General features: G+C 42.9%; 2 protein-coding genes across 3 annotated transcripts in view; both read right to left on the bottom strand.

Moving 5' to 3' along the window:
- Nucleotides 1–532: 532 nt before the first annotated feature.
- TGOLN2 (trans-golgi network protein 2) lies at nucleotides 533–7477 on the bottom strand. Its single transcript, XM_089537682.1, has 4 exons — nucleotides 7233–7477; nucleotides 5058–6148; nucleotides 3463–3546; nucleotides 533–2985 (listed from the first exon to the last, which is right to left on the bottom strand). Exons 1-4 carry the CDS (start codon nucleotides 7375–7377, stop codon nucleotides 2980–2982), a joined length of 1326 nt encoding a protein of 441 aa, XP_089393808.1. The 5' UTR covers nucleotides 7378–7477; the 3' UTR covers nucleotides 533–2979.
- Nucleotides 7478–23050: 15573 nt separating this feature from the next.
- TCF7L1 (transcription factor 7 like 1) overlaps nucleotides 23051–24968 on the bottom strand; it is a 73907-nt gene continuing 71989 nt past the window's right edge. Inside the window, exons 11-12 of one of the 2 annotated variants that reach the window (XM_089537369.1) lie at nucleotides 24591–24651; nucleotides 23051–24162 (exon numbers count right to left, since the gene is read on the bottom strand). In XM_089537369.1, the coding sequence (XP_089393495.1) occupies nucleotides 23729–24162; nucleotides 24591–24651 (495 nt within the window). In that variant the 3' untranslated portion in view covers nucleotides 23051–23728. The remainder of the gene's footprint in view (nucleotides 24163–24590; nucleotides 24652–24968) is intronic. The other variant, XM_089537370.1, reaches the window with a different exon arrangement.

The following is a 24968-nucleotide window of genomic DNA, read 5'->3' as shown; positions in this document are numbered from 1 at the left end:
TACACAGACACACAACAAAAGGCCATCCAGCCTCTGTTTAAAAACCTCTAAACAAGGAGATTCCACCACCCTCCAAGTGAGAGTCAAGTGTGAGAGTCAAGGAAAGCTTATGTTCCTGAATGGGATGCATGATAGAGTAATGGATTGGAGAGACCCAGACTGAAATCCCTGAACATTCATGAAGCTTACTGGGTGAGTCAGGGCCAGTCATTTACTAGCAGTCTAACCTTCTCCTCAGGCTAACCACAATAAAAAGGTTGTTGTGAGGTTAAAAGGAGGCAGGGGAAAAAGAGACCTTGCACATAAGCATGAACTCGTTGGTGCAAAGGTATGGTAAAATATCTGTTATTCCTATTTATATGCATTTATACATTCTTATTTGTAAGCCACTTTGAACTGGATTTTATCACAGAAAGGTAGGTAATTAAAATGTAAAAGAAACAAAACAGTTGGAATATCATGAAGGTGCCTGAAATAACATATGACAGTTTAGAAAATGGTGGTTAAATATATTTTCAGAAGCAAAAGAGAGTTTGGCATATTGATTTATTTAAATTCACTTCACAAGAAAAAAGATTACAAAGATTAAAAACAAGTCTAAACTTTAAAGTGTCTCATTTTTTTAAAGCTGACAGAACCAGAAACACACACTTGTGGATTCAAACAGGGAAGGGAGGTGACCTAAACAGAAAATAAGACACATTTGGCAAGAAAGCTATCCATCAACAGAACACAATTCATTTCAAGTTGAGGTAAAAATAATAGCAATGTAAAATGCAGAGAACACTGAACAAGCTTTCATCTATTTAAAATGTTAACCTTGAATTCAAAGTCAAAATAACACGAAATGTATTAAAGAGAAAGAAGGCATTCCCGAAGTTAACTTTATTTTTAATTAAGGAAACAGCACAGGGTTTTTAATGTCAAGCACAATAACCAAATTCACCCACCCAGTATTTTTACTAAGGGCTTAGTGCACTCCAGAAATCTAGATTTTGCATCAAAAGGGACAATCCTTTCCTAATTGCCAACCAAGAAGCCATTTCATGGCCTAACAATGTTATACACTATTGATGCTCTGCCATTTGCTAATGTGCAGGACTAACATATGCCAGTGGTTATACCATTAGCATGAAGTGTTCCAGAGATAGCAAGATCTCCCCTCAGTTACATGAGAGCTATTAGTCACTTGTTGATAAGTGCCTTCAGTATGTGATTGAATAAGTAATGTAACCAATTTGCAACCCCTTAGGCTGCCACGGTGGAAGTTCCTACACATTAAACCTTATTCAGCAAGGAAAGGCCTAGGCTACATTCATTATACACATCCACCATACATGCTAGCTTTCTATCCACAGGCATTTTTTAATGGGTAAACTGGCCCACCTGAAGTTAAGTGGTTGACTTTTCTGCCTCATTCTTCTGCACTTGAGTCCAAGCCACAAATTATTCCTCGCCTCTGCAGGCAGAATCGAAAGATACTGCAGAAAAGCTCAATAATGAAGACAAGGGTCGGCTCCTAAGTGCAAGAGGTCTTTTCTCATTAATTTAGAATTTGATTGGAAATATATAAAGAGTCAAAGGCCTCAAACATGACCCTAGAATTTACTTCCTGTCCCCAATTTCCATACTCCCTCATCCCAACAGAAGCAAAACAAGGCCAACAGAATAGCTGAACTGTCCAGGAGACCACCACACACTGGACAGTCTGGTTTGCACTGAATCTGCCCCACTGGAATTATAGGAACCATTATCCCCAAATCAGATTTCAGACAAAGATTAAAGTGTTACTATGCAATACATACATAAACACATCAACACACACACTCCTGAACTGTCATTTTCTACAGTGCATTTGTGAATAATGCTACCTAAGCCTAATCAAGTGCCCTTCACACTCAAAGTGGTGTCCCAAATCAGGACTCTGAAATGGCAAACAAGTTTAGATGTCTGCAACAGTAATAAAATTCTTCGGTTGAAAAGTGAGGGTCTATTTAGTGGTAGAATGGCAACTTGACAACACAAAAAAAGCAAGTGCTTAGAAACAGTTCGCTCATTGAAAAAGGTGTGAGAAGACATATTTCTGTTGTATTTTTGTGATCTTCGGTGGATAAGAAAAGTGCCAGCTCCACTGCCAGCTTTAACAGGACATGGTACTACTGACTGAAAAGTTTGTTAAGATTCTTTCCAAAGAAGCCTGGCAAAGAGTGGAACAGGGAAAAACAGATTAAAACATTCCTTAGCCCAAATCCTTTCATACCAGCAGACTTCAAATCATTTTACCTTTGGTCTAAATGTAAGAAATGGACCATAAATTGAACAAAAGAAGAATTAGGAAGCTACAGAATGTGATTATGACTCCTTTTCACATGCTCTGACATCTCTTGAGAAATCTGCAATATTGAGCCTTCATTTCTCAATATTGCCATCTACAGACAGAAGGCATCCAATAGGTATGGCCAGCCAAACCATATTTCAACTAGTGCAATGGTTCAAAAAGGAAATTGCTGGTTTCAATACCATGGACAACAATCAACAGCCTTTATCATGTCAACTCACACACTGCATGCATCAACTATGAAAACAGTACAGGGGACTTAGGAAATAAAGCCAATCTGCCTGTTCAGCAGACAAGGCACTTCCTAAATACAGCTCTTAAGTCAATACAGCAGGTTAAGCATCATATCACTGAATGGGTGACTGACACAGTACTGTCCCTTGTTGGTTCTTATGTCACAATATGGGAGAAAACAGTGCAAGTTCCAAGTAACTGAAAGGGGTTCAAACAGCTGAAGACTTTACCAAAGTGCATGTGTACAATTAAAAGCACTTCTGTTCTTCTCACTCCCTGGACACAGCAGCGCAGCCAACAGGCTTCAGGGATTGTACTGATGAAGGGCAGTTCATGTTTCTGCAGGCTCATTTTCAGGATAAGTCCATAGTGAACCCAATCATCAGACTGGGATTTCTGGGTTTACCTTAGATCTGAACAGGAAAAAAGAAGGAAATTTAAATTAATTGCAAGTGTACAGCAAAGGTAAATAGAAGCCAAGAAGCATTGGGTTTGTACTAAATCTATTTCTAACAGACCAAATGATGTCAAAAGAGGAGGCTCCTCTCAAATAAGGAACCTGGTAAAAGAAAGTTAAAATGGAAAGTTAAAAAGAGTCAAATCTTTTCCAAATCTTTTCTAAACCACAATAATGGAGACTAGCTAGAATGTATACCGGGAGTAGGAGGAGCAAGTGTATACCAGGAGTAGGCCAGGAGCCATAAATTACTGCCCCACAACCCAGTATACAGCTATAACCCAGTATATTATACATATGTATAAATTTCAAATTACAATCATCTATAAGAGGTCATTTCAGCCGGAATAAAATGCATTAAAACTGAAACCTAATATGTAACTGTCATACATCTTCAGAGGAGCAACTAACAAATCACAATCCAAGAGCTTACCTTTTGATCTAGTCGCTGATAGTCGCTGGATTTGGGTCTTCGGATTACCTTGGATTTTTTCCCTTCCAGAGCAAAGGCAATAATCTTTGAAGTCAGAAAATAACCAAAACAAAAGATAAGTGGAAACAAGTGTTTAAAATATGTGCATCTCCATTTTATATTATAATGAGCAAGGCCGTTTACAACAAAATAGACATTATTAAATTATAGGGAGTGCTGAAAAGTTCTGAGTCTGACCCACTTCCCAAAATCTGAGCATAATTTTGACACTGGAGATTGAAAGAGTGTTCTTTTGTATTAAATTGCCAATTTGCAGGATCATAGCTCTAATTTCTGATTTTTTGGGGAGTTGGATACCTCCAAGTTGATTTTACATATTTTGAGTAATCCAGTGATAGCTTTTTTGGAACCACTCATCACTGTTGATGAAGCATGGTTACATCACAATGATCCAGAGACAAAACAAGAGTCCTTGCAGAGGCAAGCGCTTGGGTTCTCCACTGTCAAAAAACATTCAAAACTCAAAAGGTCAGCAGGAAAGGTCATGGCCATAGTTTTTTGGGATAAGGAAGTTAACTGGATGACTGGCTATCTTCAGAAGGGCCAAACAGTTACCATATATATTCATCTATAAGTCTAAAAATTTATGCCCCAAAATGGACCCCAAAATCCCAGATCGATTTATTTAATGGAAACGTGATAGCAGCTCTTTCAGGTTTCCCCATGTGCTGCGGAGAGGAGTTTAGCAAGAAAGAGCCAAGCAGAGAGTCCTGGGTGATGGACTGAAATTGTTGGGGGGGGGGGCATTTCCAGATGTTGTTGGTTTGCAATTCTTTCTATTCTTAGCTAGCACAGCTATGGACAGAAAATGCAGCCAGACAACACTTGCACACAACACAAAAATCTGCCTCATCCTCTCCACTGTATCCCAACCAAACAAGACTTGAGAGTAATATTCACATAGACACAAACCACTGGATTTGAATTACTCTTAACATAACTCACTCTTGCCACCATCTTTAGTAAATCCATTCATCTCCATCTTAGGTGAGCGCATTTAGGATGGCAATTTAGGTTGAGGTGCCAGTACTGATTTTACAACTCACCTACCGCTCCTCATCATGTTTTACCTAGAACTTCATATCCCTTAGGGTCATATCTTATGAAGAGCAAACACCAAGTAGTCATTCATCTTGTTTCACTACGGAAACCGCTGCTGCTTGTAACTGTCATGAGGACAGAGCAATAAATCTCTAGCTTGCTGTGTTTCAAGGTATTTCCTGTGACTCATCTCTCATAAACATTATTTGAATATAACTGGAAACAGAATAAACACTTTCTTCCTCAAACAAACCCACAGAAGTCACATGACACAGTATAAGAGCATTCTCACTCCACAGCCTTTGAAAGCCCTTTCCAACAAATGCAGTCAAAGTAATCACCTTGAGTTTCTGCTACCATACTTATTTGAAATCAGATTCTGAAATGCAAAAGAAAATCTTTTCCTTTCTCCAAATGGTCCTCACTTCTGCCATCACTGCAAAGTTTGGCACATGTACGAAACAACAAGCACCAACAGAAATCAAAACACTCACCTTCCGCTTATTGTGGTAAGCAATGTAGAGCGCAGCAACAATAATAGCTGTGGTCACCAAGTAGGCAAAGAAATGGCTGTTTTCAGACCCATTTTTAGGCGGCGGACCGACTGGTGAGTTCTTCACTTCTTCCTTCTCCGACTGGGAAGTTTCAGCAGTCTCCTCTCCTTCCTTACCACCTCCGATTGTTTCATCATCTACCATGCTTTCATCATCCACATCATCATCTTTAGGGATAGAGGTATCAGACAGGTCGTTTCCAGGAACAACTGGCACACTGTCCTTTTCGCTGGGTTCATTATGATCTGACTTTTGGGAATTAGATTCTGCACCAGCTGCACCAGAATGAGGGGTTTTCTCATTTTGACTGGCTTCGTTTTGATCTGACTTTGGGGAATGAGAATCTGCGACAGATTTATCAGACTGGGGGGTTTTGGACTTTTCTGGTACTTTCTCGCTTTGGTTATCCTCATTATGATCTGGCTTGCGAGGAGAAGGATCTACAAGAGATCCATCAGACTGGTGGGTTTTGGGTTCTTCTGGCAAGTTCTCATTTTGTTTGGCTTCATTATGATCTGAGTTATGGGGAGGAGCCGGGTCATTTTCAGTGGAAGGTGACAAGTTTTCCGCTTCCTTGGTTTCCTTAGTATCTGATATTAAGGGAGGAGATTCTGGAAGAGACGCGACAGACTTGACACCGTTGGACTCGCCTGGCAAGCTCCCACTTTGTTTAGCTTCATTATGACCTGGCTCCTGTGCAGCAGGATCTGATATAGATGTATGGGGTTGGCTGCTCTCAGTAGCAGGTGCTAAGTTCTCACTATCCTCAAGTTTCAACTTCTTAGGAGATGAATCTGGAACATCTGCACTTTGGGGTTTAGACTGCAAGTTCTCACTGTTCTTAGGGTCCTTAAGATCTGGATTCTTGACGAGAGAATTTGAAACAGGCAGATCTAAGTTTTTGGTCCTGGTTACCAAGTTCTTACTATCCTTTCCTTCAGCATGAGAAGAATCTATTGAAGTCGCTCCAGATTGGGGCTGCGTGGATTCAGTCTTGGTGAGAGCTGAAGGATCCCCAGGTGCTTTCAAGTCTGCAATACAGAAATGTCAAAGTAAACATGTGCTGCATAGAAGAGGAGAACTGCCAGTAATTTCCACACTGAACATAGGCAGAGCTGTGCACCAGTCACAGTTTGACGCCTCATCTTCCTAACTCTAGGAAACGATGCATCGATATTTACTGGCCTTTGTCTGCTGAAATGCTTTTATCACACTTTGCGACAGTGAAGTTAACTCAATAGTGCATTTTTCTCTGAGAGAGGGCTATGTTTCTCTGTTTCAGTCTAAAAACAATGGGGCTAAGTAAAGTCTTGTGGCTCCGTTAAAATGGCACCTCAAGTGCAAAGGAAACGTTTAGTATCTTTAAGACTAACGTTGAACAGATATGCTTCTAAACGGAGAAATAAATCTTAAAGTGAGTCTTAAAGGGGCCAGAAGACTCCTCCTTCATCCTCCCTCTCTTTCAGTGTTGCGTTCTTGCTTCGGCTGCAAACTTATTTGTTTACTGGGGGAGGGCTGGGGTTTGGGGATCGTTTTCAATTTGTAATTTAAGCTGTATGACATTTTATTCTTATACTGTTGGAATCTGCTTTGATTCCTCTGTAAAAAAGGTGGCATATAAATTACTGTTATTACTTTCCCATCACACCCATTATCACTATGGCCTGGTCCTATTGCGATGCTCCATAAGGTTCTATAGAAGTAAACAATGCAAATCAGCCCCCAAAAAAGAAACACAGGCAAAAAGAGTGAAGGCTCCCATATTGGATCATGTCCCTTTGCCAAGAGCCCCAGTCTTACTTCCCATCACAGATTTGATTAATATGTCCTCTCTAGGAATCTCTAGGTCCTCCAGTGCAACTCTATCGTCAACTTTAACCCAAAGTCGCACTGAAGGACCTAGAGATTCCTAGAGAGGACACTCTCCTAGGCCTTTGTAGCTCCTCCAGTGCAACTCTATGGTCAATATCTGTCGGACGTTGACCATAGAGTTGTGCTGGAGGACCTAGAGATTCCTAGAGAGGCGTCCTCTCAGGTAAAAATTGGGCCTCACAACGAACTCCATAGCCTTGAGCCGGAAAAGGAGTTAAAAGCGGAGCGCAAAGAAAGACCAACCCTTCCGATCTTGGTCTCCCTCCGCGGGGGGCTCCTCCTCATGAACCCCGCCGCTTCCCGACGGCGCCGGAGCCCCAAAGGCGGCAAACTGGAGGAGGACGGCGAAGAGCACGAAGACGAAGAAGCACAGCCCAGCGCCCGCCATGCCGCCTCCAACAGGGTTCCTTCCGCTTCCCTCAAACCGCAGACCGGAACAGGAAGTCCGCCGACACGCGTCCCGTAATGTCACTTCCGCCCATAACCTTCCATGGCAGCTCTCGCGAGATTAGGAGTCGACTCTCGCTCGGAAAGTGCCGGTTGGTGAGAGAGCAGCGGAGGAGGCGGGGCCTCCCTGGGTGGGCGTGGCTTACGACAGAATGGAACTGGAAGCAGGAAAAAAAGATAGAGCTAGGAAAAGATAGAGGTCGAAAACACATTGCAGAAATAATCCATTTTGAGACCGCTTTAATTGCCCTGGGAATCATGGGAACTGTAGTGTTTCTGAGGCATTGAGCCTTCTAAATAATAATAAATAATAATAATAATAATAAAATTTATTCTTCTACCCCGCCTTTCTGCTGCAGCAACCAAGGCGGCTTACATGACTGGAATATGTTTCAAAGAAAGCGCTGGTGCCACAATAGACTACAGTTCCCAGAATTCCCTAGCACTGAGCCAGGGCAGTTAAAGTGGTCTCATACTGGATTATTTCTGCAGTGTGTTTTGGACCAGAATAGTTTGTGGTTAAGTGGTCCAGAGAACACACTGCAGAAATAACCCAGTTTGAGGCCGCTTTAGCTGCCCCTGGCTCAGTGCTGGGGAATTCTGGGAACTGTAGTTTTTATAAAACATCTGTGGGTAGCCATGTTGGCCCTATAGCAAATCCAAGAACACCCAAACAAGGATATCTTTATCAGGCCAAACAAAATGCTCAATGACATGTTGCAAGCTTTCGAAATCACACTGGATTCTTCCTCAGGCAAAGAGGAGAAAGGAATGGGAGATTTTGCTGTTCCTGGCCTTAATTCAGATGGCAGGGAGGGAAAGGATGGCATCTCCCCCTTTTTAATGTCCATTTAATGCCCATTTGCCATCCAGAGAAGATGTTTCCTTGGACTCCATCGTGTCTCCTTCCTTTGTGGAGCCACAGGCTCCTACATCATAATAATAATAATAATAATAATAATGTTTCCCAAGAAGCCTTCATGTTTTGCATCAGGAAAACTTTAGCTGGCCTAGAGGCAAAGCACGCCAATCTGTAGTTTTTATCAATTTTGGTGGTTTTTCCAGGCTGTGGTGCAGTACGGACCGCCTGAAAACGGCACCCGTTTTAACTCCGGAGGGATGCCACATCCGCTAAAATGTGCAACGCCCCTCTGGAGTTAAAAGAACCCTTTTTTCCCGGTTTCTTTTACTGGCGCCTTGGTTAATTCGTGACGTAATTAGGGTTGCCATAATTGTCCACTAAAACCCGGAACAAAATGTAGGACAAAATCTAGACCAAATTGTAGGACAACTGCAGGACAAAACTCAGCCCAAAATGTAGGACATTTAAGAAAAATGGAGGACACGCCACGGTGTGCATCCGTTACATGAAAATGGCGGCGGATGGGACACCGCCATCAGGCCGCCGCCATTACATACTAGGGTTGAAGTTGAAGGCTTTCATGGCCAGCAGCCATAGTTTGTAGGTTTGGACTCTGTGGCCATGTTTGAAACAAACTCTTCTGTGACATGGCCACATATATTAAACCTCTAAATTGACTCAGCTGAACAATGGCAGCATTATAGCACCATCTTGTGGCCCACATCCTATTTTGTGGGTCTTTGAAAAATAAGGGGGAAATTCTTATTACAAATTGATCGTTCGAAAATTGTTAGGTTTCAGACCTGAGTGAGAAGGATTCCTGCCCAAATGAGAGAAATAGCTTGATTTGTTGTTGTCATGCACCGTCAATCTGTTTCTGCTTTGTGGTGACACCAACAAGGCAAATCCATCACAAGGTTTTGTGGTTTTTGGCAAGATTTGTTCAGAGTGGAGTTGGCGTTGCCTTCCTTTGACTCTGAAAGTGTGACTTTCGCAAAGTTAAATAACTTGATCATATAACTTTAAAGGTGCAACAGTAAAAGAAATAGAAGCTTCATTTGGCTTAAACATTATTATTTTTTGTGACAACTGATTTTTTTGTTGTGGGGAATTTCTTGTTTTTTATTTGGTTATTATTATACTTTGTTTATATAACGCTGTAGATTTACACAGTGCTGTGCATGGAAACAATACAATCGATAAAAATGAAACCTGTTGATGGCGTACATTCTAAAAAATGTGTGGGGCTTTTTTTGTTTTGTGTGTGTTTGTCAAATTCACATCCTCCCTGCTACATCTCTGAAATTGCAATTATTTTTAGGACTGTTTGAGGAAAGCCAGGATTAAGATAATTGAGAACCTTGCCAGGTTTTTGTTTCTTGCACAGATGGGAATGCTCCAACAGCAGAGGCAGGCCGTTGAACAGAAAGACCTTTGGTTGGGCCATTTGCTTTAATAGGTTTTCCAGGAGTGCCTTCCCAAGCGATCATTTCTGTAGACATGACAGTTGCGTGCTCTTTTGGAAACCAACCTTTCCTTTAGAATCAGCAGGTTTGTTTTATGCACGCAAGTGTGTGTGTGGGGGGGGTGGATACGCGCGCACAGTGTTTTTCATCTGGAATTAAAATGTAGAGAATGAACATGTTATTTTATTTAATTTGCAGTTGAGTGAACCTAATTCATCCAGAAAACATGAGGAGCTCAGAACAATCTCGGCTGCTGAATAAGCTCTCACAGACAGAGGACTCAGACAGAGCAGGTGAGGCACAATGGAGGAAGAAAATTGGGTAGCCAGAGGAAGTTAATTTGGTGCTGCTGAGTTTCAGTTTGTTCAGCTTCTGCTCATGAGGATAAAGCTGCAATCTAGGGCATGGTAAATGACTCGCTTGCCTATCTGTTTATGCCAAACTACCGGAGTGTAAGTAAATAAGTTTATTTTGTATAACGTACACCATTACAAAAAGTAATCCATGGCCCCATACAGACAGGCCAAAATAAAGATGCTTCGGGTCACTTTGGAGGTATGCTGTATCAATGATGAATGCGTATTAAGAGTGCAGAAACTGTGCCAAAGCTGCACTCTAGTCCTTAGGACTGTATCATGGCTTTGGCACGGCTTCCGGACTCTTAGTACACATGCATCATTTAAACAGCATACCTCCAAAATGGCCCGAAGCAGCTTTATTTTGGTCTGTCTCATATAAAACATTAAACTTCCGGAGTGGATTCTTCCCCCATTCTCCTTTAAATCCACCAAGACAGTAACAGAGACATACTATAAGGCTCCAACCTTGTCCATACATGCCAAGGAGTAAATACTGTGGGAAACAATGCACGTTCTCCTGAAAAGCATTTATTTCTCTTATAAATGTTGCAATCGTTTATTCTATTTATAATGAATAATAACAATAAAGTATAATAATTAATTGGATTTATGATGTATAAATCAAATTGTTTTCTTTACTAACAGCACTCTTGTGTAATATTGTGACCAGCGTTGTGGAGATTAAGGATCACTTTTTCTTTTCTGTGCAAAGGAAAAGTTTGTCGCCATTCTCTTCAGCCACATGGGAAATAAATGCAAGAACTTCACGGGTGCATTCTCATATTTTCTATTCATGGTTGAATTAATAGTTGCTGATTCAAACACTGCACAAAACTTTGGAGTTAGGTTTGTGTGCATTCCTTATCAAAGCGACTCATCTTCCTCCCCTTTTCCTTTATGAGTGACTGGTCTGAAGACTAAGAAACTAAATCCAGTCTCCTCTTGCAGAGGTCTCCTCCCCCCCATCATGTGACTACAATTGAATGCTGTCTAAGCTATACATTTCTGCCCTGGGGAGCTGAATTAATTCATTCTTCCTGCCGAGCCCCTTTGTACCACCAGCCCTCTAGTACCAAAGAAGTCTGGGAGGCGACAACTGCAGAAAACTTCCTGCGCTGGTTGAAATGACTTTGAGACGGCAGGAATTGAGACAGAGCTCTGTGCAAATGCAGCCTGTGTGAAATCCTTGCATTCCATTCTTATCCTGGATGGCTGAGGGGTGTCTAAAAATAAGACGCTGCTGCTTTCCGCAATATCCAGGTTTCAGCTCTTTGCAATTTGAAGAGCCCAAGATAGTTTTCTGCTTGAGGTAGTGAAGTAAATCTCCTTCCCCTTGACCTCCTCAAGTCAAGGTATTTAGTGCCCACAACCAGGGCCACCAAGAATGGGTCTGGCCTCTGCTAAATTGTTTTTCGAGGCAGGCCTTCCAGCCACACACCTGCGTAATGCGCAGGGCCACCAATGGGTGACCATGGCATGAGCCAGCCAGTCTGGTAGGAGCCTGTGACACGACTTCCTTTCTATGCCTCAAGGTTACCTTTTACCTCTCACTTATAGAAGGCCCCTTGCCAATGACACCTGCCCAGCATCCACTCTTCATACACTTTCCCTAAATGTATCAGGGCTAAGGTCCCAAGTGTCTTCCTAAGTTTAATATCTTAGATAGCGTGTTTGTCTGCGCGTATATGGTTTAGAAGTCACTCAGGCAGAGGCTTCTGTTACAACAAATAAACATTAACTTTATCAAATAACATTTAGCAAGAAAGTAGTTTAGGTAGAATAGGTATATACCTACTCCTTCCCTGCAGCCCCATCCTCACAGTCAGCCTGCTGTGTGATCGACTGTCAGGAAGCCAAGTCTGCCCAGTCACTCCATCACAGGGCATTTGGCCCAGGTGATGGTTTGGGACCAGGTGGGGAAGAATTTTTCCAGGTATGCATAAAGGTGTGGGATCCAAGGAAGAAGGGATCCCCTTCTCCCACTACTCTCCCTACTAGGGTTTATTGTTATTTGACATCAAGTTGACTTTGGCCTATGGTGACCCTATGAATGAGAGACCACCAGGAATCTTGGTCATTAGCTGCTTTGCTCAAGTCCTCTATCCTCAGGGCTGTGGCTTCCTTGATAGAAGCAATCCATCTGTATCCACCTCCTAGAGTTGCCGGTTTTCAATGTGGCAATAAGAGAGAGTCAAAACTGGCTGGAACACATGAGGTAGACCTATATAAAGCTGGACTCAGGACCTTTGAGTCTCCTAAGGTCTCCTGGCAGAAAGAGAAAATAAGTAACATAGGAAACAGCTAGTATTTTCACAACAGCCATTTAACATGGAAGTATAACTGTTCAGCCAGTGTGGTGTAAAGGTTTGAGCATTGGACTATCACTCTGGAGACCAAGGTTCAAATCCCTGCTTGGTCATGGAAGCCTAGTGGGTAACCTTGGGCTAGGGTTGCCATAACCCTCCTGCCGGCGGGACATTCCCGGTTTTTAACCACTAGGGGGCGTCCCTGCACGGTTTCCTCCTTGACTCAGGTTTGTCCTGGGTTTTCGTGTTGCCAATCTGGTGACTTTCACACCAAAATGGGTACTTTTCAGAGCCTTTGGTGTGATTTTGGTGGCTGGTTTTAATGGTAATTTTGAGAGTTGAAATAAGTTCCAGTTATTTTTATTCAATTAGGGCTACGCCATATTAACATTACAGGGACTTTTCAGGGTTTTTGACTGAATATTTGATGAGATATGGGGGGGATTTGGTGAGTTTTGGCCAAACGTTTGGGGAATTATCTTCGAGGCTTGTTGGCAACAATTGTTGCCAGACTCAGGAAGAGGAGCGCTTCCTCTGTTTGGTCCCCTCCCCATGTGGACCTGTCCCAGCAAGGCAGCAGAGGGGAGAGGGCCATTTCCTTTGGCACCGAGGCGAGGATGATGATGGCGTGGCCATTTTCAATATTTATTTTGCCCCTGTGTATTTTTTCTAACTTTGACTGCCAGGGCTCAATGCTCTGGAATTCTGGCGTCTGTGAGGCATTTGCCTTTCTCTGTCAGAGAGCTCTGGTGCCACAATAAACTACAATTCCCAGGATTCCATAGCACTGAGCCCTGGCAGTCAAAGCGGTGTGTTTTGGACACAGATATCCTCCTTTTGTGAGTTAATGAATGAATCCAGTCCCTAGCCTTTCTATCTCTCTCACACTCTGCAGGAGTAATAACCCACTTTGAGACTGCTTTAACTCAATGGTAGGGAATCCTGGGAATGCTAGTGTTTGGGAGACATTGAGACTTCTCTGTCAGAGATGGCTCTGAGGCCACAATAGACTACAATTCCCAGGATTCCCCAGCACTGAGCAGTCTCAAACTGGACCATTTTCTCAGTGTAAATGTACCTGGTGAGGCATTCTGGGCACTGCAGTTCACACTACGTTGTGACTCCCTGTCAGAGATAGCTCTGGGGCCACAGTGTACTACAATTCCCAGCATTCCTCAGCACTAACCCAGGACAGTTAAGTCACTCTTGAACTGGATTATTTCCTCAGTGTGGATGCAGCTTTGGTGAGGAACTCTGGGCATTTCAGTCCAGCTATATTTTATTTCTGCAGTGTATTTTGGACCAGAGACAAGGTGACCAGAAATCCTCCTCCTTTTCCAGGACATGTCCTCTTCTGTCAAATTTCAAAATGTCCTCCATTTTGATCATGCCTAAGAAACATGCATTTATATTAACATTTTTTAAAATCATCAATTTTTTCACATGTCCTCCATTTATTAAAAATGTGTCCTACATTTGAAAATGTTGTCCTACATTTGTCCCCGTTTGGAGGTCCTGACTTACGGCAACCCTACCGTGGGCACGTTGCACACTCTCAAACTCAGAAAAACCCATTATAGGGCCACCTTAGAGTTGCTGTAAGTTGGAAACGACTTGAAGACCCACCACCACCAAACTGTCAAAGGTATCATAAGGTTGCACCAAAGAGCTGGTGGCTAAGCAGAACCTTTTTCTTTCTATCAATTTGGATCCATAGAGCCTCCTCCCCACACACGCCAATTCACTGTGTGGAATTTGCAAGTTTACTGTATACTGCTTGTGGGGTGAGGGCTTGAAGAGAAAATGAAAGCTGACTGATGGAACTTTGCCTTACCTTGGTGGGGAATCTATCAGAGGTTGTAACCTTAGCATATTTAGTACTTGCTAGTTTGCCAGTCTCTCTAAAAATTTAAGCATAGCATGCATTTCACTCATTTCTTGTTTGTTGGTCTTAGGCACGCCCACTGTCTTCACCCTTGTACACCCCTTTCCACTGATACCACCAGTGTTTATGTTCTTAGGTTGGTTTCCTGTCCATCTCTTTGTGGGTTTGACTGATACCGGTACCTCTAAACAGCACCAGCACCAGCACATGCCAGGAATTAGGATTGGGATGCCAGGAAGACCGGAGTGCATGAGAATAGGCTCCTAAGGGCCTAGGTGTGTAGGGGAGTAACTTACCTTCAGTAGTTGTGGAGACAACTGAAGTGAGCAGTTGGTTTTCAGTAACCTGTCCTCTTCGCTTTGCAACTCCATGGTCATCTCCTGGGAGATCAAGAGACTATGGCTGGTCTGTCAACAAACACACAGGTCTGAGTTTATTGTTCTTCTCCAATCTCTCTCTTGCTAAACTTCAGGGTTTGTTTTCTTCTGCTTTTCCCCTCTTTCCCTCTCTGCAATAATGAGCTTATGTAGTCAGATCCTAAAGCTATTATTGTTTCTCTTTGGGGATCTACTGGACATCTCATTAAGAGCTGCTGGGGATGGTGGTGAACCTTTTCCCTGCCTCTCTCCAAGAGCTTGTTATAAAGCCCTCTGGAGTGAAGGTAACATCTGGGTCCCTGCTCATCGCTTTATGCATCTTTTGGAATGGAGGGTTACTTCTGCCACCTTCCCTTGCATAACTAATCATGGTCAATGCCAGGGAAGCATCCTCCCACCTCCTCCTCTCCTGTGTGTCTCTTCAAATCAGATTTTTTCTCTCTACTAACTGAAATGCCTAATGAGGGCCCAGGAGAGACCGCTGAGAAAGAACTAATTAGGGACGACACAAACCCATTGAACAGCAGCACAGGGAGAAATGAAGGCTTCCTTGAACCCACCTTTTGCAACAGACTATGGGGGAGGAACGCCAGATGCCCTCCTTTCCCAGCTCGGCACTTTGGGGCAAGGCAGAAGCTCCCCCAGTCTTTGGTTTGTCTGCCCAAGCAGCTGGTGCAGAGGCAAAGGCTACACTTAATACATTTTAATTAGCATCATTAAACTCTTCCATTTGCTAATTGTTTCTCCTTTTCATCTTCTATTCTGACCAAATTAACCCTCAGGGGAAGGAAACCCAGTGTGTGTGTAGTGCTTAGAAGCCTCCAGGTGAAGACTTCATTATCTGTTCTGAATGAGACTCATTGGCAGCACTGTGCAATTGCCAAACAGCAACTGTGTGAGAGAGATTTGGGGTGGGACAGACTCACCATGGTGTATCAATCAATCTGGAAGATGGCCCTCACAGGTCAAACAGGGTAGTCAACTGAGCCAGCTGTCTTCAGTCTGTTGTGCTTAGTGGATTATATCCAACAGAGATTGGCTCTTGATAACTCCCAACTACAACGACTTATGCCAAGCATGAAAGTGAAAGCATGATGTCCTCTCTTTTAATTTCTTCATCCTCCTTTGGGACATAAGGAACCCCACAACCACCAATGGGACATATGGTTAGGAGAGAGGTCTAATTAAATTTCTCTTTGGTTGACTTGACAGGTGGGTTTGGCTTAGACTCGCATTCTGATTGTGGAAGTCTGGAGTACAACAGCACCAGTGCTATGAACAGTCCCAGGGCCTGGATGTAACTAGTTACAAAACTGTTTAACTGGGATTAATGCCTTTCCCAGTAATTATGGTATAAAGATGACTCTAACTTTATAACTTAATTACTGGGGAAGGAATCAGTTTGCTCCTTTCAGAGAGGAACTTTTTTAGTTAGTAGTTTTTTTGTGGGTTTTTCAGGCTATGTGGCCGTGTTTTGGAAGAATTTATTCCTGACGTTCCGCCTGCATCTGTGGCTGGCAGCTTCAAAGAATGGTGGCATGGAGGTATGTGGGATGTGTGTATGTACAGTCCGCCCTTGGCTTACGCGGGGGATCTGTTCCAGACCCCCCCCCCCCTGCATAAGCCAAATTCTGCACATGCTCAAGTCCCATTCAAGTGAATGGGACTTGTGCATGTTGTGGTGCGCACCCGCCATGGGCACGCACCCCATTCATCCGAATGGGACGCATGGGCGCACTGTATGTGTGTACTCACACACACCCGCTGTGTGAACCTTGGCTGGGTCTGACAAAAAAGGCTAAATGTCTCACAATACAGTGTGCCGTTCTGGACCCACCCACCCCCACGTAAGGCAAATTCCACATAAGATCAAGCCCCATTTGTTTGAATGGGGTGCGTCCCTGTGACGCGTGCCCTATTCACCATATTAGGGCTCGCCGTACGCATGGCATCAAGTCCGTGTATGGCAAGCCTGCATATGACATGGGCACGCTATACTACAGTTTCCAGAATTCCCTAGCATTGAGCCAGGGCAGTTAAAGCAGTCTCAAATGGGATTATTTCTGCAGCGTGTTTTGGACCTGAGATACAGAAAATACCAACAATGTATACTAAAACAGAAAAGTCAAGTTGATAACAAAAGAACCCTAGAACAATCATCCTCAAAGCCAGAGTACCAGACAAGTGCTGTTGGCACCAACATATAAACAGTATGGGCTTGGGAGGATTCAAGAACTTCAGGGAGGAAGCTTTTCAAGAGAACGTTTTAATATGGAGCTGCTACTAGTTTTCTGGGGCCAGCAGATCTCTCTCCCGCTGTTGCTGCTGTTGAAACAGGCTCCTTACTGTGTGCTGGATCTGGCTAGGAAGTTACTTCCTGAGCTGTGACATCAGAGCCTGGCTCAGCCTTTTTTCCCTTTCCCAAAAACAATGAAGTGTTGTGCTCTGATGAATCTCACCTGAGAAATGAATTCTGCATGGCTTGGAAATGAAACACAGGTTTCCAAACAGGGAAAGTGTCTGGACGACTGTAAGCACAGGCATGGTACCTGAATTAAAAAGCCAGTCATCAATAAATCTCGATGTTCAGCAATGACTGGGTATCTGAAACTTGCCAGACACTCACTGGAACCCTGTTAGTTAATCCTAATTGCTAAATGGTGAATCAACAGATAGGTAAATCCAACTGCTCCAACAGCTTTTAGTCTGCTTGGGTCTAACTGATCCCCAATAGGGTTGCAGTTAAACCCTGCATCTGCTCCACTCAATGCGTGCTCTGGACTGGGATTTAATCAGGAATTTCCAAATAATGTGCCATATTTGGACAGGGATGTCAATTCTATTTACCTGTCACTTGTTAACATTCTTTGCACTGTTTTTTTTATAAAGCTATGAGGCAGGAAAACAGTAAAAACTTTGTTGGAAAAACTGGCAGTCATGAAGCCATACTGTAGTTCAAGGAAACTGGCTCAAAAGAGGAGAGGCTGCCTAGAATGTGTCAAAGTACTGTCTTTCATAGAGGTAGGCCTCAATTTATGTAGAGGTTGCATTCCTGGATTTGCATTATAAATTAAATCTGACATAAACGTGGGGAGCCAGTTCAATAGCGAATAATTGGAGGCCAATGGGATGCCTTCCAGCTGAGCTGAATTAGCCACAAATTGAGTGATTTTATTCAACCTGATTCTAAAGAGATTTAAGCATAAAACTTCAAATGTCATACCTTTTCCAAACTAGAGAAATCTCTCCCTTTCAGATGGTAAGATTCCAGATCCTTACTCCCCACCTAAGCAAGAGAGGAGCCTCCTTCCACCAAAATGCCAAGATTCTAGTTCTTCCTCCTCATCATGCACCTAATTCAGAGAAGTCAAAGGAAACGCCTTCCTTCCAGCAACACTAAGACTGTAGTTGCTTTCTCTCACTCCCACAACCAAGTAGATAAAATAAACCTAGTCCAGTCAGTTTTTCTTACCACTTAAAATGCTGCACCAAAACTCCTAACAGCCTCACTTTCCTGCCCTACTCAACTGCACGGGGACACTGGAAAAGTTATGCATTGTGGGTGAGACTTTATTTCTGGAGAAAATTGTAAATTTGAAATGTCAGTAGTGACTCACCTGTATTCCTGTTACCTATGATATTTGATCCAGTGGCTCAAGTGGTTAAGACGATGACTCTGTTGATTGCAAAACTGGCAGGTTGGCAGTTCGAGGCCCAGGTGCTGCATGACAAGGTGAGCTCCCATCACTAATCCCAGCTTTTGCCAACCTAGCAGTTCGAAAGCATGCAAATGCAAGTAGATAAATAGGTACCACTCCAGTGGGAAGGTAAACAGCGTTCTATGCAGTCATGTTGGCCACATGATCACAGAGTAGTTTCTGACAACGCAGGCTCTTTGGCTTAGTAACAGAGATGAGCACTGCCGCCTATGGTCGGACACAACTTGACAACCATGTCAATGGGGAATACCTTTACCTTCTTTATGGCAATATTCATTAAAAAATAATAATTAAAAAAAACCCTAGGACATCTCCTTTCTCCTTCCACTGAGCCTCATCCCACTCGATACTACTTCAAATCACCACTAATACAGTGCTCTTCTGCTGAAGCTGTTCACATGTTCAGCAGCTACCCACTGAGTGCTGAATAGTTAAAAAGGATACAGTGGGACCTTGTTATCCACTGGTTTGGTCCCAGGATCCTCTGTGGATTACAAAATCCATAGATGCTCAAGTCCCATTAAGTATAAAGGCATAGCAAAATGGTGTCCCTTATATCAAATGGCAAAATCAAGATTTGCTTTTTGGAATACTTTCAAGCCATGGATGCTTGAATCTGTGAATTAAAAAATCCATGGATAAGGAGGGCCGACCGTACTAACAGGTAGACTGGAGCAGCAACTTTGCAATAATAATAATAATAATAATAATAATAATAATAATAATAATAATAATTTGTTTTATTTATATACCGCTATTCCAAAGATCATAGCGGTGAACAGCAAGTAAGCTAATTAGCAAATAAGCTAATTTGCCCTCAACAATCTGGGTACTCATTTTAGCTCCCTCCTCAGAAGGATGCAAGCCTGAGTTGAGCTTGGGCCCTTTTGCTGGTCTTGAACTCGCAACCTTGTGGTTTCGAGTTAATGGCTGCAGTACAGGCATTTAACCACTGTGCCACCAGGGCTCCTTACCAATGATTGAGTGGTAAGGAAACATTAGCCCTGGGTAATCCCAGACTGCTGGGCCAGGTGTATAGTATTGCTGGCGTCTCATTGACTGTACTAGGATGAGGGCTAATCTCAAAAAGCTTTGGATGCTCGAAGCAGTGCTATCACCTGGGTTATGTTTAGGAGTACGAAGTGTACCCAGTAAAGCAGAATTCTTATTTTAAAAAATATGGGGATATTTTTGATAATTCACCAATGCACCAATGGGAAACATCAAAGATACAAACATTTGTTCACGGTCTGATGAAACTGTGCCTGGCTTGTAACGACTTAGAAAGCATCTTAAGAGACTTGGTTTGTTTTACTATTTTCTTTCACAAGGAGCAATCATCTCGCACCCAGAGAAAGAAGTGTAAGGAAGGTGTGAGAATGAAGAAGCTGAACAACCCAGTGATCTAATGCCATGCTCTTTGAGCTTCAGCAGTAAAGAAAGCAGACGACATGGCCCTGGGCAGGCAGCCACAAGGCTGTTTTGCCAGTTGTGTCCTTAGCTGGTGAAGAACCCAAACTGAACAGAGGATCTCTGCAAGAGAAGGGAAGGGAGGAGGGAAACATCCTAACAGATGTTCTTTTCTGTATGGGAAAATGCAATGTAAAACAAAGAAATATTCTCCTGCTGAAGCTCAACATCTGTTTGAAGCTGTCTGGCCCTGGGTCAGACTTTAATTATTCTGACAGGTCGCTTCATGCCCTTAATTTTCCATGAAATTTGATTCAAGAGGCTGCTTGTCTGGAAGCAGCTCTTGGGGTTCTCAGAGTGAGGTTGCACATGACCAAGGTGCTCTTTGCCAAATACTCAATGTTTTCTTGAGACAAGACATTTTTAAAAAATCAACTTTTCCTTCTCAGGAAAAAAGGCCTTTGCTGAGCTGTTAAACAACATGGATCCTCAGAATAAAAAATAATGGGGCAGGATGGATTCAAACAAACATTTGTTGTTGCATGCTTTTGCTGCCAAGAAGTTTCAGTTCCTTGCTGAAGCTGCATCCCAAGACACTGGAAAATTCAGTTCATTTGTTCCTTTGCCTCTAGATCCAACATGTTTCTTCTTTCACGGGAGATCAGATTACTGATGTATGTGGTTATTATACTTCTTCTCAGTTTTCTTCTGTCAGTACTCTTCTGAGGCAATATATTGCAAGCCCTGACATGCAAGTGTTTCCCCTCCTCTCTCCTGTAACTGAATTGTGAATTTCAACACTGTCTTTTTCAGCCTTTAAAATCTTAGTCCAGATTTTTGTTCTAAGAAAATGAAGAACAGGGAGGTGGGGTGGAGGATGGCAGTGAATTGCAGAATTTTGCAGATGTAGCTTTGCATATCAATGTTTTGGGCTGAAGACTCCAAGATGCAATCTGAAAAAAAATATCCATAACCAAGGAAGCAATAAGAGGTAACATCATATTTCCCAATTTAGAGATCTTCCAAAATTCCAGGCTAGTCAGATATTTAGTTAACTGTAAAGTAGTAGGGCTGATTCACTTTACATGCCAAGGAATGTAACAATGAAAGGAGGGGAACATATCTGTATACATGTATGGGAGTCATACCAGGGAACAGTGACCAGTCAGACCCCCTTGTGCTCAATACGCAGTCAGCTTGTGTCCTTCCTATTAGAATATCAGTTTTCACTGGGACACACAAGTGGCAAACATACTGTGATAAAAGTGGACCAGTTTTTATTTACAGAGCATTTAAGTGCCATATAGATTTCAACTATCCAACCCACAGTGGCCAATCTCTTGAACAAAATGAGTATACGATCATAGAAGAAGCCTGCAGAAGGAGACATGCACAGTAGGTTCTCATCTTGAAACATCACCTATTTTCCACATAGAAAGTACTTGTATGGAAGAGACCATGGAAAACATATGTAGATTTTCATTCAGACCTAACACACATTTTGTGGTTGATGCTATGACAGACTGTGGCCCTGTACAGACTGGCAAAAAGCTCCGGCCTGTGGGTGGGGGTGAGGGCTGAGCATCCGCATACTCCAAGCCCTACTGCCACTGGCAGGGCATCATTATGGCGCACACCACGACGCACCTCTGGTGCAGCACCCAAACAGCAGTGCCAAAGGGGTGCCATCACTCCCTGTGGCGGCTATGGCACCCTTTTGAGAGCACAAAAAGGAGCAGGTTTTTCCTCAAAGGGCAGTCTGCGTAGCCCCTATGTTCAACTTAGTGCTCTATTTCTGGAGAAGACAATGCAAGATAGACCAGCAGCAAGTTCACAGATGGATGAGCTAGGAAGTTGACTTGAATGTCCAGGGAGCAATTTAATCTTATATTCAGACTAAAGGAGCCAAAAAGGAATCTGAGGCATAATATGATCAAATGAAGGATCCTTGGACTCACTTTTGCATTCAAATTTCCCTATTTTTGTTCACAGCAATGCTTTAACAACGCACATTTATTGTGCAATCTCCCTGCATTGCTAGCCAGTATGATGTAGTAGTTTGGTTTACAACTATGGAAACCAGGGTCTGAATCCTTCCCTGTTAGGGGGCAACCAGCCTCATAGCAAAGTAGCAAAGGGAGCCCCACACTCTTAACAAATCTTGCCACGAAGACCCTGTGACAGGACTACTTGAGGCTCAGGATCATTATCTTTATAAATGAATGAATACAGTACAAATGTCTTCTGTGCAGTTCTGTTCAGCTTTGTCCAAACTTCATCCATGGCTATAGTTTCTTATATGGGCTGTTCCTGATAATTAACAAAATTTTACACAACTATTGACAAAACCCTTGACAGATTAACATTTGAATGGGCTAGTATAAACGTGGGGTAGCCAATGCGTAGCCCAAGGTCCACAGATCATTATGGCATCCCCTGAGACAGGAAAAATAAAACTCACCAAAACAATTTGGGTATTTTTGTTACTGGAGGCTTCCAGTAAAGGATGGCCTATTTGGAGTTTGGAGAGCCTCCATCCCCCTGAAGACCCTCAAACTAAACAAAATTATTTTAGCCATTTCTGGTTTTGAACCCAATCCATTTTCAGGGCTAGTATGGCCTGGGAGGGAATCAGAAGTGACAAATTGGTCTCCAGACCTTCCAATGTTGTCCATATTGCCCAGGAGGGCAATATGTGGCTAGTGGGCTACATGTGGCCCCCAAGGTCCCCAAAGTCCCCTGGAGGCAATTTGTCAATTTTTTTTCAGTCTATTTTGCCACAAATACAAGGGGCATAGGTGGCATTTTTGTCACATTTTTGCTTCTCTGGGTCAATTCTACAGCGCTATATAAATCTACAGCACTATAAATTTCTGTTGCCCCCTCCCATCCTTCTCCTGTAGCCCAACCCTGGGCTAAACTCTTTGGTATGTGCTTGGCTACTTCCTATATCCGCAACAAATGCTTTTTCCTTTCCTGCTATCTTGGATTGGAATGAACATCCACGAACAGGGAGAAGAATCTTACTGGGATTATTAGAAAGAGCGGCCTCTTTCCAGAACTATTAGAAAAGGAAACGGCAAATGTTCAGTGTTAACATAAAGGAAATAAAGTACCAATGGTTCATAGAATGAAAAGAAAGCAAGGTTAAGTTAAATTTTTTTAAAGGAACAAAATAAGATACTTTGACGTTCATTTCATTTCTTCATTGAACACTCTAACACAGCAAATTAAGATGAAAATTTATTTTCCTTCGTTAAAATAACAGGCAATTCCCCAAGGCCTTTCCCCCTACTTCCTGCTAAACAAAATAATTCTGTAAGGAAATAGGGTGGATTGTCCTGCCATTTTCCTGGGTATTCACTCCAGATTACAGGAGAAGTATCTGGGCCTCCCAAGGCTGGGCAGCTCTGAATGTGACAATGAGGCACTTATATTTGTATGGTACTGTGTCTTCTAATTAGAAGTCTCTTGCAAAAATGATGGAGCTGCAGACTGGAGTAAGTAGCACAAAATAAAAACACTGTCTTGCCAAGGGAATGGGGAATAGCAAAAGTTAGAAATATAACAAAACATGCAAACATCATTGAGAGATGATCGTTCTGTACAAGTCTACACCCCCAATGGGCACTGACAGGAACACAAGAGTTGGCTTGCCTTCCTCTGTTTTCATCATGTTCAGCGTTTTGTAAAAAAAGTCATGGAAATTTTTTGTTTTTATTTTTTTAAAAAATAAAAAGGTCTTTAGACAGACTACTGAAAACAACTCTGAGAGTAGAGCACTTTCTTCCTCAAGAGTCACCTTACGGAAGAGTTCAGAAAGGGTCAAATATTGACCAATAAATGGCTTTGTTGGCTTTGTAATCTCAATTGTGGCATCAGCGGGGAAGCGAGATGGGGAGTCTTCCTCATTCAGCTGGTTTGGTTACCAAGGAGAGTGGCTGGGCCTGCAACATAGCCAAAGCAGCCTGAGGAGAAGGAATGGCTGTAAAGGAAGGAGGTGTGCTTAGGAGAGCTGTTGGAGGCATGGAGGTGAATGGGAGCGGCCTGGAGAGGAGTGCAGACTGGCTGGTCAAGCTAGAGGAAGAGGAGGCAGCCTTGCTGGACAGGAAAGAAGCTGAGTGCAGAGACAGCTGGGCCCTGGCTTCAGGCTTGGTGGTCAGAGAGAGGGGCTGAGCCTGTTCAGAATGGGTGGCAGCAGGGGCTGCAGGCGATGCCAAAGCTGTGGACGGGGTGGCTGGAGAATCCAACATGCTGCCATGAGAGGAGGCAGGGCTGTCGCAGGATTTCTCAGCTGGCAGGTATGTCACACAAGGCTTTTTACTCTTCACAGCCACAGAATCTATGAATGACAAAAGAAAAAACATACTGTAATACAGGCTGGAAAATGATCATTTGTAAAGGAGAGAGGTTAGACTGACATACTCCTTGCTATCCTCTGTTGCAAACTTCCACTGCACACACACATAGAATCACACTGGAAGAAATGCCTAGAGAGAACATATATTTTCAGATGTGGGTAAGTGAAACCTGTGGATACGGGGGTCATATTGTACAAGAATTTGACAATGCATTTACTTTTATACAAGACTCCTACAAATGGAGGGACATCACAGTGGGGAGATGATAGTGTGGCTCTTCTAAGCCCTATGAAAGGTCAGTGTGGTCCCTCAACTCCTGACAGTTGCTCACCTCTGCATTACAGGAAGGAAATATTAGTACTGTTCCATTGTGGACTGAGATTTTGGAAGGACAACACATGTCACTTACTCCCTGTTTCCTGGATTTGTTGCTGAGGTTGTTTCTCTCTTTTTCTCTTCTTTTTCTTACCCTGAAAGGGGAAAATTCACAAAATAATTGCTGTCAGAAAGAAAGGCAGCCAGCAATGTAAGATTACCACAATCAGCTGCAGATTCAAAGCACAATCCTAACTGGCCAAGTAAAGTCTATCTGAGTTTACATTAAACCAGTTAAAGCAGTACTGAAGCCAAGCTTTTCCCTGCCTTGGGGTAGTAGAAATTACTTGGGATCACTCATGCCCTGGCTTAACTATGTGCTGACACTACAGCAGTATCTCTAGGCTGGAGGGAGTTTGGATCTGGCATTACGTGGTTCTTTCCTCATCCCAAACCTTTTAAGCTCCATTTT

This window comes from Sceloporus occidentalis, unplaced genomic scaffold (genome assembly GCF_023333645.1).
Source record: "Sceloporus occidentalis isolate IW3139 unplaced genomic scaffold, rSceOcc1.0.p SCAF_9, whole genome shotgun sequence".
NCBI classification, from domain to species: domain Eukaryota; kingdom Metazoa; phylum Chordata; class Lepidosauria; order Squamata; family Phrynosomatidae; genus Sceloporus; species Sceloporus occidentalis.
Note: the sequence above shows the minus strand (reverse complement) of the source record. Positions and strands in the feature narration are given on the sequence as shown.

Coding starts and splice junctions, on each gene's coding strand:
- TGOLN2 (XM_089537682.1), bottom strand. CDS start 7,377: ATGGCGGGCGCTGGGCTGTGCTTCTTCGTCTTCGTGCTCTTCGCCGTC. Junction 6,149..7,232: donor GGGAGACCAAGATCGGAAGG/GTTGGTCTTTCT, acceptor TCTGTATTGCAG/ACTTGAAAGCACCTGGGGAT. Junction 3,547..5,057: donor CTTACCACAATAAGCGGAAG/GTGAGTGTTTTG, acceptor CTGACTTCAAAG/ATTATTGCCTTTGCTCTGGA.